Below are 13,370 nucleotides of genomic sequence, written 5' to 3'. Positions count from 1 at the left end.
GGGATGAACGTCGATTTATCTGTTGATTTATTTCCATTGTTGGATGGCATGCAGACAATGCTAGGATTCTATACTTTGGAGTTGGAAGGACCCGTTGATCTAGCAAATCTGAGGCAGAAGGGACCCCAGGGACCATCTTGTGCCCATCTCAAGCAAGAATCCATTCTCCTCCCACTATCACCCTTTTCCCCCATCACACACCTGCCGGGTGGTTATTCCAACTTTGACTAAAGCCTAAAGTATTGGGAGGAAGGGAAGCCCACTAGCTTCCCTTTACTCCATTTTGTAGAGCATGAAGCTTGAAGGATTATAGGTTGGAAGCACCTTCCAAAGGCATCTTGTCCAACACCCCTGAGGTTTTGCTTTTCTCTTTCGAAGGAGGAAACTAAACTGAAGCTCAGAGAGAGCTGGGGACGAATTAAGGACGAGTCCTCCGACTCTGGACTAGGCTCGTTTATGCTAAAAACTCTCCCAAATAGTAACAGCTCGGATTGGAGCCGACTTCCTGCGCCTGGATCCCAAGGCAGTTACAAAGATCGTATTTGTAAAGGATTAGGATTGTGCATGGCACCTAGTTGGCTCTAACAAATACTTGTTCCTCCCCCTCTCCCCCCCAAGCTGAAAAGGAGCGGCGTCAAAAGCAGGGTTCTTCATGTCCAGGACTCCAGCCTGGTGAAACCTATGGAGTCCTGCTGGGAATCATGTTTCCAACGCATAAAGTAAAAGACTCCGGAGCATAATTGCAGGGTTGGCGGACCGCGGCGGAGGAGCCACTGATAATCCACGTCTAAAGAAAAGCCAGAGCTGGAAAGCCGTGGGGGGAGGGGGGCAAGGGGGAGGGGGCGAGAAAGCGCACCGGGCGCCTGTGGCAGCGGATCGAGCTTCCACTAGTTACTCTGGGCCAATCAGCCAAACCGCACCCCCTCCCCGCTCGAGCCTCGCTTTCCTTCTCTGTCAAGAGAGGCTGGTTGGGCCAAAGTGCTCTGAGGCTGGTGCACTTGTTCGAGCCTCAGTTTTCTCCTGGGGACTACACCTGCCCGACGAATGTGGTGGGAGGGTGTTGGGAAGTGGCGGCGGGGGTGGGGGAAATGGCTCCGAATAATGACTTGTTCTTTATTGATCAGGACTCGGGGGGGGGGGGCGGCAGGGGGCACGAAGCGGAGTCTTCTGGGTGGGAGGGATTGAGGGCAGACAGGGGGGCGGCCCTGCACAGTGACTTGGCCCATTTCAGGGCGTAGCACCTTCCTCCCCTCCCTTCTCGTCTTTTTTTCTCTTTTCCTCTCCTCTTCTCTTCTTTCCTTCCCTCTGCTCTCCTCTCCTCTCTTCTCCAGCGGAGGCCAGCGCCAGCAGCTCCACTTTGTCATTGCCCTCCGACTTTAAATTCCTCTTCCCCCCCCCCTTCCCGCTCCTCCCCTTTAAGAATGACGCTAGCTTGGGGAGTTTGCGGAAGCCCCCTGCGCGTCGTCTACGGACGGGCGTGGGGAAGCAGGGAAGGGGGCGGTCCCGGGCTAGGCCAAGGCCCCGCCCCCTGCGGGCTTCTCGGCGCCCATTGTGCGAGTCCACCGGAGGGGGGGCAAGCCCCGCCCCTTCCCCTCCGGTGCCCTCCCCCCGCCGCCGTCCGTCCGCCCGCCTTCGGCCCCGCCCCCTGTCCCCCTCCCCCTTGGCTCATTTCCGGCCCCCGCCGTCGCTACTGCTGCTGCTGCTGCTGCCGCTGCTGCTGCCGCTGCCTCTGCTGCCGTCGCCGCCGCTGCTGCTGCCGCCGCCGCCGCCGGCGCTCGCCTAGGAGCGGGAGGAGGCGGAGGCGGAGGAGGAGGGCTGGGGGAGGAGGAAGAGGAGGAGGAGGAGGGAGCACTGGGCCGAGCGGAGCGGAGCTGAGCGGACGGAGGAGAGCAGAGCGCAGTCGAGCCGAGGAGAGCAGAGCCGAGCGCAGCCGAGCGCAGCCGAGCCGCGGCGGCCGAGCCGAGCGCAGCCGAGGCGAGGCGGGGCCTGGGCCGAGGCGAGCGGGCGCCGCGCAGCGCAGCCAGCGCCGCGCAGCCGAGCGCCGCGCCGCGGACGAACAACAGCCGCCATTTTGTTTGGGTGCGCGGCCCGGCCCCGGAGGAGGCGGAGGCGAGGCCCAGGCCGAGGAGGAGGCGGAGGCGGGCGGAGGAGGCCCCGCGGCGCGGCCCAGCCCGGCTCCGGCCCGAGCCGCTGCCGCCGCCGCCGGAGCAGCGGCAGCACGATGTGAGGCGGCGGCCCGGCCCGACCCGACCGCCGCCGACGAGCCCCCGGGCCGGCGATGAGGCCGGCGACGAGGCCGCGGTCCATGGCGCCCCGCAGGCCCCAGCCCCAGCCCCGCCAGCGCCCCGACGAGCGGCCGGGAGCCGCGCCGGCCCCGCCACTAGGGGGGGAGCGTGCGTGAGCGTGAGCGTGAGCGTGCGTGGGAGCTAGTGTGAGTGTGCGTGAGTGTGCCCGCCCGGAGCCCAGAGCTAGAGCGCAGAGCAGCGCAGCGCAGCTCAGAGCTCAGCAGCGAAGCCGAGCAGAGAGCGACAGCGAGCCGGGCCGGACCCGCAGCCATGGCCGAGAACGTGGTGGAGCCCGGGCCGCCCGCCCCGAAGCGGCCCAAGCTTGCCTCACCGGCCCTGTCTGTGGCCGCCAGCGACGGCACAGGTCAGTCCCGTCATCCGCCGGGCTTCCCCGATCCCCTCGCGGCCAGCCGGCCCTTGGTGCACGGTTCCTGCCTGGGCCGGGGTGGGGGGGGGAAGGTGGGGGGGTGGAGAGTCCGCGATGTCCGTCGTCCCCAGCCTTCCCCGGGGTCCTCACGGGTGTTTCTCCCCACTTCCTACTTTCTCTCTCTTCCTCTCTGATTGGGGGGGGGGTGGCAAAATTCGGACTCAATTAGCCCCAACTCCTCATTTTCTTGATGTGGGGTTTCCAAGGTGGGACCTGCCCCTATTCTCGCCCTCTTTTCCCTTGCAATCCCGTGGTCGAATTTGGCTCTCTGGTTTTTCATCCTTGGCGTTCGGAATCAATATGGAGTATGCACGGACCGAGCTTTTTCTGCATCTCCCCTCGCTTGGCTTGCTTAGACCAAAATGTCTGAAGCTCCCCTTTTGGGCTTAGCAGGTTGGAGGAGAGCAGGAGAGGGGCTCGCTTGGTGGGGGCGGGGGGGTGGGCGGAGGCTTCCTTGCCCTCGATGTTACTCTGTTGGCTTTTCTTGGTTCGGGGATCGGGGTGCCCCGAGGTCCGGGCTGGAAGTTACAGCGAAGCTGGAGGCTTCGGGTTCCGCAGCCCTTTCACTGGCGCCCCTGGAACTTAGTTGTGGAGGAGCGAGTTCGGGTTTGGATGCTTGGCTCGGGGGCGAGATGCGCGTTTAGGGTTTTAACCTTCGCACTTCTGGGGGTGGCGCCCCGCTTGTGTGTTTGGGGGGGTCCGTAGAGAAATCCGGAGCCGCTTGTCTCTTCCCTTCTCTCATCCCGGCTGGAGTCGTTGCCCCTGATGGCCACCGATCTTCTTGGTCGTTGTTCTGTAGTTGGAGCTGCTAGGAAAACGAAGAGGAAAAATGGCTGGCCCTCTGACAGGGAGGGAGACCTTGTTGCTCCCCCTGGGGAGGATCGGGCTCGACCGGGCACTAGTTTAGGACCATCTGATCAGCTCGCTGCTTGAGAGGGACGGGGTTATCCCACTTGAGTCCTTGAAGATGGAATATGTTCCTTTATTTTACTAAGCGAATTTAATATCCTTAAGTTTTTAAGAGAATTTTTATCTAGCCTTTTCGAAAAGTGATACCATTTTAATAGTGGAAGAATGGGGATTCCACAAATGGTTTTGAGAGGATTCTTGAGATATGGGGTTAATAGGAGTGAAAGGGATTTTTCTTATTGGGAATTGTTTTATAAAGGTTAAGTTTGGGTTTGTTCCATCTGGTGTTTAATAGACCCCCGATCCTTCTGTCTTGTGCTAAAAAGGAGTGATTATAAATGAAGTATAATGTTCTTCAACATTCCTTCTTCCTTTTAGTGACTGCTGGTGAAAGGCATTCCACACTTGACTCTCTAATCGTGAAATTTACCAAGTTCATCCATTTAAACATCAGAGAATGTATCAACTCTATGTAATTGAACCTTTGTTAATAACAGAGGCAAATTTACAAATAATTTAAAATTTGGGTGGGCTGATAGACACCTCTATGTGAAGGTAATTTTTGCAGGTTAGAATGCAAATTTCCTATAAACTAATTATAGTTGTAAATGAATGAATGAAAATGATTTATTCAGGTGCTACTCTGTGCCAAGTCACTTATTGCAGGTGTATTAGCTTTGATTTACTTCTTATTACTTGATTTCCTTAGTTTACACAGTTACTGTCTTCTTTAACACTGGAATTGTGGCACATTAAATGTTTCCATTGACTTTCAATAGCTCAGTCTTTGTTTAAAGACATTGTTTTTCTCTGTTAGATTGTTGGCTTTCTCCATAACTAACTTCCCTAAATAACTTTTTAAGTGATTCCTTATTCTATTTTAGTTAAGGTGTAAAAGATAGGAAAGCTCTGAGGTTATAGTAGCTTACTAATAGCTATTCCTGGATTAGGAAAGAAAGATCTGACAAATGATCTCCTTTTTTTCTTTTTCCCTGTTGACCTGCTCCCACCTGGAGTGCTGGAAGTCGTCCCCCCTCTTCATGTACTTTTTTCCCCCCCAATATTTTAATACGTACACTAGATAGGGTCTGATTTTCCCTTTTTCTGTTTTCTACACACAAATCATATTGCCATTTTAGATCCATTTGGATGATTGAGTGAATTCTAAATATGTTCAGATTATCTTTTTACAAATTTCATTGGCTCAATATTTGAATTAATATCTTTGCTCCTTGTGAAGTTTTTTTTTTTTTTTGCTTCAGCTGCTTTATCATTCTCCTGTTTTGACCTGAGTGTTTCTCACCTTTCTCCCTTTCTCCCCCAAAGCATTTGAAGGGTAAGAAACCTTTTTGCTAGGATTTTAACTTAATCCCAAATTGTCCTTTGCTTAAGGAAAGAAGCTTGTCGATTTGCCTGACATAACAATTCACAAAGTAAATGCTTTTACATTTACATTTTAATAATTTATTTAACATTCAGTGCCTTCCAACTTTTTCTAACTTGAAATTCTATGATTAGACTTTAGAAGAATTGAGTCTCCTGTGTTAGTGATTGTTTACAAACTAAAGCTGTTCCCTGTGCTAAGGATTGCTTTTGACACATAATTGCAATAGCATTTGGAGGTTGATTTGATCGAAGGACTTTTGTCGCAATTTATTTTTTTTTTTGATCCTTCAGATACCCTGTTATAAGTATGCTTTTGTAGTAATGTAGTGTCCAGTTATTTTGACAAGCAAGTGAAAATAATAGGTTAAGAAACTGAAAGCCCATATTGGTTAGTTGACTTGCCAAAGGTCAAAACAAATGTAATGGCCCTGCCCAGGTTAAATGATGCAGCCTTTGCATGGGGCTGTCCTAGATATATATATCTGTAGTCAGTACCAGGAGCATAGTACAATCTTAAAATGATTCTGGGAGCTTCTTTTTACCTGAATTTTGTCCAAGGGCTTCTCTTTTGTTTTTACTTACTTAATTTGAAAGACTCAAGTTACTTTTTAGAATACTAGACTTTTACTTAAACATTGCCTTCAAGCAATGGAAAACCAATTCAGGTTAGTGTTAGATCTATAGGTAAACAGGTGATAAAGTGGATTTAAGAGGTGGATGATTTTTGGATGGAAGAGCTTTCTTTGCTGAGTTGCTAAAATGATTGCTATTAGTACTAAAAAAGTCTACAGTCTTTTCATGTAAGTCCAAGGAAATAGCTTTGTTGTAATTTACATGTATTTTTAAATGGTATACATAACTCATCATAGGTAGAGAATATACAGTTCAATCATAGAGACTTAAAGTTGGAACTTTTGTACTCAAATCTAGGAAACCCCAAGAGTTAAAGTAAGAAAAAATTGAGATATATGGAATATTGGACTGTAGGGTATGCTCTGTCATTTTGAAAAAATATCAAAGCTTTTTGGAAAGCTCTGTAATTTGAATTTATACTGTGTTGTTTGGATTTCATATGCATACATTTATTGTGAAGAATGAGTACTTCATGCACCACTAGCATAGATTAACAGGAAGGTGGCCCTAGGAGTAGATGTAGTATGTCCCAAAGTACTGGGCAGTCAACCAGCATTTATTAGGCACTTGCTATGAGTTCAGGCAATGTATTAAGCATCGGCCCTACAAAGAAAATTTAAAAACAGGCCCTGCTTTTGTGGAACTTATAGTCTAATAGGGAGAAAACATACCAACAAAGTTCATACGGGATAAATAGGCAGTGATCCTTATAGAAAAGGCATGGAAATTAAGGAAGAACTGGGGTGAAGTTCTGGTAGGAAATGAGATTTTAGCTGGAATTTGAAGTCAAGAATCCGGAGAAAGAAGAAGCTTCCAGGCTTGGGAGGAAGCAAAAAGAAAGGGGGGCTAGGGAATAAGCTTTAGTAAGTACCTACTATGTGTCCAGTACTGTGCTATAGCCTTTATAATCATCTCATTTAGATGCTGTTATCCTTATTTTACAGTTGAGAAACTGAGACAGACTTGCCCAGGATCACACAACTAGGAAATGACTGAATCTGGATTTGACGCCAGACCTTATTTATTTTATCACATAGCTGCCTCTAAATATGAAACTATTCAAAATTGGGAGATGGTGTCTTGTAAGAAACAACAGGAGAATCCAGTGTCACTGGATAGCTGTGAGAGAAGGCTGGACAGGGAGGAGGGGGCCGGATCGCAAAGGACAAGGAAAAGCTAAACGGGATTTTATATTTCCATCCCTGAAGTGGGCCCAGGAGTTGGTGAAGTACAGAGTTGACCTGGTCAGATCAGTTTTTTGGGGGGAGGGATTGGAGTGGGCAGAGATCGAGGGCAGGCAGCCAGTAGGCAGAGGAGGTCTGGGCCAGGAAACCAGAGGAACAAGATAGGTGGGTAGCAGGTGGCCCTCACCAATAATAGGAAAGTTAGGAGTTCATTATTGTTGGTTTGGGACTCACTAAATTTGTCTGTAGTGCATCCAATTCAAAATGTGCAATAGGTAGCAGAAGATGCAAAACTGAAAAGAGGAAAGAGTTTAGGGCTGAATAGGCAGACCTTGGAGTCATGGATGTAGAACTAATAATTGCATCTATGGGAGTTTACAAAGTTCACCAAAAGAAAAGACAAGATGGGGGAGGGGACATCCTTACCTTCATACTCATGATTATGGGCGTGGTCAGGTGAAGGTCCACCAAAGGAAACTGAGGAAAGAGGGGTTTTACTAGTAGGAGGAAAACCAGGAAAGAGGGCAGTCTCAAAAGACCAGAAGAGGAGAATCAGTGTGAACAGTTGAAGGGAGGTGGAGAAAAGACCATAGAGATCATTGTAATTGGTAATTTGGGGTCAAGCAGTTTAATTTGAATGATGAGGTCCAAAGCCTGATTGTAGAGTTGAGAGGAGAATAAAAGGAAAGGAAAAGGGGGCACATGGATGTTGAATGAAGAGTTCTTCAGATGTGTACACAGTTCAGGCTCTTAAGCTAGAGAAAGATGGCATTTCCCCCCTGAAGTCTGCATCTACTAAAAAGCATCTCTAGAAAGAAATCCAGAAGTGAGAAGATGTCAGTATGACTGGCCAATGGCACAGTGCCTGGCATGTAGTAGGCGTCTCAGGACCCTGTCAGGGCGGAGTTGGAGGGCCATTTGACCACTGTCCTGCCCTGTGGGCCAGGAGTTAAAGGGAAAAGAGAGCCATAGATCGCCTCAGAATCCCTGTCTGGCTGCCGGGAGAGGAAGGAGGAGTGGGAAGGCAGAGAGGATAGCAAGTGCTCCTAGTGGGCGTCTAAAATGCCCAATTGCTGTGTACTTATAAAAACAATTCAGGGCTGGTTCTGCCAGTTTGTACACCCAACAGGGACCGAAAATTCAGGAATGCATCTTTTATTAAAACGGCATCGAGATTTCTGGGTTTTGCTCTTTGGAAATTGTATTTTAAGCGTGAAGTCAGTGCTAGTGAAATTCAAGTGACAAAAATGAAGATTTAATCTGGGAAGTTATTTGTCCTTTTATTTGACTTTTCCCCTCTGAACTGTTAACTGGAAATTTTTACCATGGCTTCCTTCCAGTTTAGGTTCAACAAAGGCCTGAATAACTAAATAGTTGTGACTTGATGGGCATTAGGTTGGCTCTTTGGGCTAACTTAGCCCGGTGCGAAGGAGGGGACTTTAAAACCTCTGTACTTAATACAACTGTGTTCGATGCCATTCGGTCAATAACTAATTTAGGTCTGTGCTTGTTGCTAGTCACTATGTTGCCACTGGGCCAGGAAGGTTACACGGGCACATCACAGGGAGCATGTAATCTAATGCCATTGAAAGGATATACAGAGAAGGTATAACAGAAAAGCTGGAAAATGTATATGATGCATGCGTAGTTTGCTGCTCTTTTTCACTCCTGCGTGCTACTGTTCTTATGGAAGGATAACCTTGAAACAAGTGAGCAGAATACTTTGTATTATCAGATGATTGTGTTGTAAGTAGTGGTGTGTATATGTTGGTGATTGAAACAAGCATTTCTCTGGAATGAGAAAGTCCAGTCAAACCATGCTGGTCTTGAGTCTAAGTATCCAAGAATGTACCAGTTGGGGGAAGCAGAGTGGGCCACACTTGGAGATTATTAGAGGGACCTGAACTGAATCCTAACTGAAATGGTGGGATCCTGGGCAAGTCATTAGACTCGGTTAGTTTGTCCTCAAGTTGGAGCCGGTGCTTTGAATGGGGGGGGAGGGAGAGAAGGCATTTGCTGGAATTGGAAAGAATGTCATCAGGAAAGGTTTGAATTGAACAGTGATTTTTGACAGAAAAGGCAGAACAAGGATTGGAATCTAAATCCTCTTGACTTGAAGTCCTATTGTTTTTGAAAGTTTTATTAATGACTCTTTTCCCCTATTCCTTTAGTCTGGTCCTTTGTAAAAACCCAAAAGGCTGGCGTAAGCTAAATACAATCCCCAACCACCCCTTCCAGCTGTGGTTTTTTATTGGTTTTTTGTATTTCAGCAATATTGATCTTTGATTTTAATTTGAGCTTCCCTGCCTTTTCATTTACATTATTATAGTCGTGAATATTCTGATTCTACTTATTCAATTCATGGCTTCCGGTATTTAAATTTCTAAGTGACTATTTCTCATGGTATGTTGATATTCTCTGTACTGTAATTTATTCAGCTGTTTTCTGGTTGGTTGGCCATTTTCTTTGTTTCCAATTTTTCAATGTTTCCAATTTTTCAATCACAAAAAAGTGTTATTGTGATTATTTTAATATATGGCATCTTATTAAGGACTAGGGAACCTGGGATGAAAGGACAATAGGACTGCAGGATGGCAGGACTGGAATAGGTCTGTGGAGTAATGGGATCACTGGATTAAAGGGTATGGGCCATTGAATGCCTATTCTCCAATAAATTGAAATTATTTTTCAAGATATTTGTCATTGTGTGATAATTTGTGGCTTCACCAACAGCAATGAATTCTGTTTTCCCATGCTGACATTTTCTATCTTTTCCTATCTTTATCAGTTTGAGTATGAGGTGAAGTCTGCATGCAATTTATTTTTCTCTTAATAAGTTGGAGGCTTTTTCATGGCTGTTGAACTTTTGAAAAATTCTTATAAAAAATCATTTTGATCAAGTCTTTGGAGAAGTGAAAAACATAGATTAAGAGCTTAGGATGGTAGAGTTGAAGAAAATGCTAAGGCCATCTAGCCCAGCTCAAAGCTGGACGGGCTATAAAATAGATAAGGTTGGAGAGAGGCTGTCTCAGTCAGTTGGGCTGAGCTGGGTTGTCTAGCAAGAAGTTTGAGTGGAAAAAGGGTTTTCCAATGGCGGCTTCTGCCCATTTTGAAGATTTTGTGATTGATATGGGTAAGAGGGAAAACATTGTTCTGAGCTGGAAATCGATGGAATGGTGATGGCTGTATTTAGGGAAGGCTGTTCTGACAGTTTGATGTAAAATCCAAAGTTAAGCCAAAAATCCAGACAAGACAGAACTGACCGAAGATGGAAAGGAAACCCTGACTTTGAATAGAAAAGCAGCTTCAGGCCCGGTGGGGGTGAGGGGGGAATGACTTCTTTAGCAGAGGGTTCTGCTCTGGGCAAGGGCTTTCTTGTAGTTTTTCCAGAGCACTCTTGGGGGCAGCACCTGGCTCAGAGTGGCCTGTGTCCACTTCTCTGTCTCTGTGCATGAACAGTGATACAGAGCCTTGTAAAGGGCTTTGTGCCTGTGCTCAGGCTGGATTCCCCTCGGGAGGGATGGGGGCTGTGGTCCCAAGTTAGCTGTTGTACCCAGGATGAAACTTCCTTAGGGCCGAAGAGGCTAGAACTTGGAATGGACTAGGTCAAAGAAGACCTCGGGCTTAGAGATGAGGGCTTTATTGATGCCATGAGGGGGAGGCTGAAAAAAAAAAAAGGAAAGGAAAGCTCTTTTGCAAAAGTGAACCAATAAAGACCAGAAAGTTCAGTTTGCGGATGGCAAGGGTCAGTCAGTGAAGCACCTATTATATGCTAGCGAGGAGGGCAAGACAGTCCCTGCCCTCAAGGCTTCACAGTTTAATAGGAAAGACAACATGGAAGCTAATGCATACAAAGCATGCAATGTGCTGGGTGAGTAGGAAACAATAAATGGGGGGAAAGCCTTCGTATTGAGAGGGACTTCTTGTGGAAGGTGGGATTTAGTGGGAGCCCAGAGATAGATCTTTTTAAGGAAGTCCGGAGGGCCAGGGTCTCTGAATTGAAGAGCTCATAGAGTGGAATTAGGTGTCAGAAGATTGGAAAGGTGGGATGGGCCCTGAGTTAGAAAAAGCTTTGAATTGAAGGCTGAGATTATTTCATAGGCACTGGACCGAAAAAGGGCAGGGAATTATAAAATTAGCACTGATCGAACTATGAGAGAGAGTAGAATTTGAGTTAGAAGGGATCTGATGATTTCATTTTTTTTTCTGATGAAGAAATAGGCCCTGATCACGACCAGGTAGTCGATTGAATTAATCCTTCTGACGCAGAATCCAAGTTCTCTTTCTTGAGCATTCATAGCGTTAACCCTTCCCACCACACACCAGTCATTTATGGATATTTTCCCCTACCACCAATTGCTTGTTTAAAAAAGATAAATAAACTCCTCGAAGTCCAGACTGTGGCTCTAGCTTAAACACTCAAAGCACATCCTATATTCAGGCCCACCCAGACCCTGCTTACTTTGACATTGAAATACAGTAGATAATAAAAGCATTGATACAAAATCTCTCACAACAGAAATGGAAAGAACCAGAGGAACCAAACAATACCATGAAAAGACAATGGCCCAGGGGGGCTTGTCATTCCTGAAGGCCATATCCTTCAGGAATGACAAGCTCCCCTGGGGAGAGAGTCTGCTGTGGATCTCTGGCTTACAGAATCCAGCTGGTTTTGCTGAACTTTTTTTAGTCTTTGGCTCTCAGGGATAGGGAAGTACATTGGAAAACGGGTGATGAGGGAAAAAAAAATCCTGGCAATAAAGAGTTAACTCCAAAATGTAGTGGATTAACTGATCTTTCACCTTTTGACTTGCCTAGACAGCTAAGCACTCAGAGTGAATAAATAAAAATCTGGGGAATTGGAGGAGGAAAAAGTGTTAGGAAGGAATACACATCTGCATAGCTAAAGTAGGATGCTAGAAGAGGGCATCATACAAATTTCCCTTGTGGAAATGGAGAAGGTTGGAGATCTATAGGTCATAGGTGAAAATGGAAGCTCTTTGATGGAATGTGAGTGCGTGCTTTTTTGGGAATTGCCAAGACAAGACTGAGCACAGATAGAATCATCTCAGCTCCTAGGTGTGGGGTAAGTAAGCTCTGTAATGTTGAATTTCTTTTAATTTTGGAGACATAAGAAGGCTCCCACAGCTACAGTTTTCTACCTTTCCCCGAATTGGTAGCCAGCCCTTGTCGGGCCCCATTTGGGCAGCTTCACAATAGATAAGTGTAGACAGCTGGCAGCCCCAGCATCTAGGACAATCAGTACACCTTGCTTGGACTAACTTGCTATCTAAACAGTTGATCTTGCATTTCATGGTAATATTGTACAAAATGTACAGGCTGTTTCTCATCAAATTAAAAAATTAGAATCTATTATTCTGTGGTTTGTTTTATTTTTCCTGTGTAGTACATAATGCTTCACTTGTAACTTGAGTTGCTTCACTGTGTAACTATTAGGTGAATTTCAAACATTCTTTATCCCACATTTTATACCTTCCCTATTATGAATTCTACTTCCGGACATCTTGATGTTCTCATGTGAATACCTTATCCTTTACCTGTTATCTGATTCCTCACAAAACCCTTTGAGATAGGACTTATTCCCCATTTTACAGATTTGGAAACTGAGACTGAGAGAGTTAGTTTAGGCTCAGCCACAACTAAATGTGACAGGATTAGAAATCCTGTCTCGCTGATTTCAGTGCTACCCAGCACTGTCCACTGTGTCATCTCGCTTCAAAATAGTTGCTGAATATCTTTCTGCTTACCTGTTTCCAAAAATTTTGGATAATTCTTAATGATATCTAAAGTGTTTCTGGTTTGCCTGACCTCAATATGTGGGTTGTCTGGGTAGGTTTTTCTTCCCTCAAATCAATGATTTAGTGGCTCCTAGACTAGAAATGTAGAAAGGTGGGTTTATTTTTGGTCACTTGCCTTCTCCAGGTGTCCTGAGCTCCTTTCCACTCCACCCCATGTACATAAAATGTCATCCCTTCATAGGGATAATATGAAGATTTCTTTTGTTGCATGTAAATTTTTTGTTACAAAGGAAAGAGGAAGATTGGTGTGATTTCATCAGCATACTGAGCTGCTGAGGAGAAAAATTTCTGGTTGTTACAGCTTTCACCTCCTTTAGTGGATGAGAGAATTGGGGGGGGAGTCAGTTTGCTCCCTGTGCTCATTCAGTCCATTTTGCCACTGTGCTGCTCTTCTGATAGGGTTTTAAAGAAACATATGTTAACATTTTGGATAGTAAGGTTAACAAGTATTTTTACACTCAGTATTTTATTTAATAATCTTGTCATCTAAGGTAAAAATGAAAATGGCTAATAGTGAACCATTATTTTGGCATCCTCTTAATGTCTGTTACAAGACATCAGGTTGTTAGTAGTTTAATATTTTTATTATTTAACGTAATGATAGAATGGAAGGTGACTAGTCATATTCCCAAATTATTTAGTTGATTTTCCTTAGAATGCTTAACTTGAATAGAAAAAAATTTTGTGCTTAGTTTTAATTTTGTAAAAACTGAGTTAAGTTTTGCAT

General features: G+C 46.0%; 1 protein-coding gene across 3 annotated transcripts in view; it reads left to right on the top strand.

Moving 5' to 3' along the window:
* The first annotated feature begins 2,155 nt into the window (after positions 1-2,155).
* Positions 2,156-13,370, top strand: part of EP300 (E1A binding protein p300) — a 76,469-nt gene continuing 65,254 nt past the window's right edge. For all 3 annotated transcript variants that reach the window (XM_031938296.1, XM_031938295.1, XM_031938294.1), the window contains exon 1: positions 2,156-2,649. In XM_031938296.1, the coding sequence (XP_031794156.1) occupies positions 2,556-2,649 (94 nt within the window). In that variant the 5' untranslated portion in view covers positions 2,156-2,555. The remainder of the gene's footprint in view (positions 2,650-13,370) is intronic.

This window comes from Sarcophilus harrisii, chromosome 5, assembly GCF_902635505.1.
Source record: "Sarcophilus harrisii chromosome 5, mSarHar1.11, whole genome shotgun sequence".
Lineage (NCBI taxonomy): Eukaryota > Metazoa > Chordata > Mammalia > Dasyuromorphia > Dasyuridae > Sarcophilus > Sarcophilus harrisii.
This window is presented reverse-complemented; position numbering and strand designations above follow the sequence as displayed.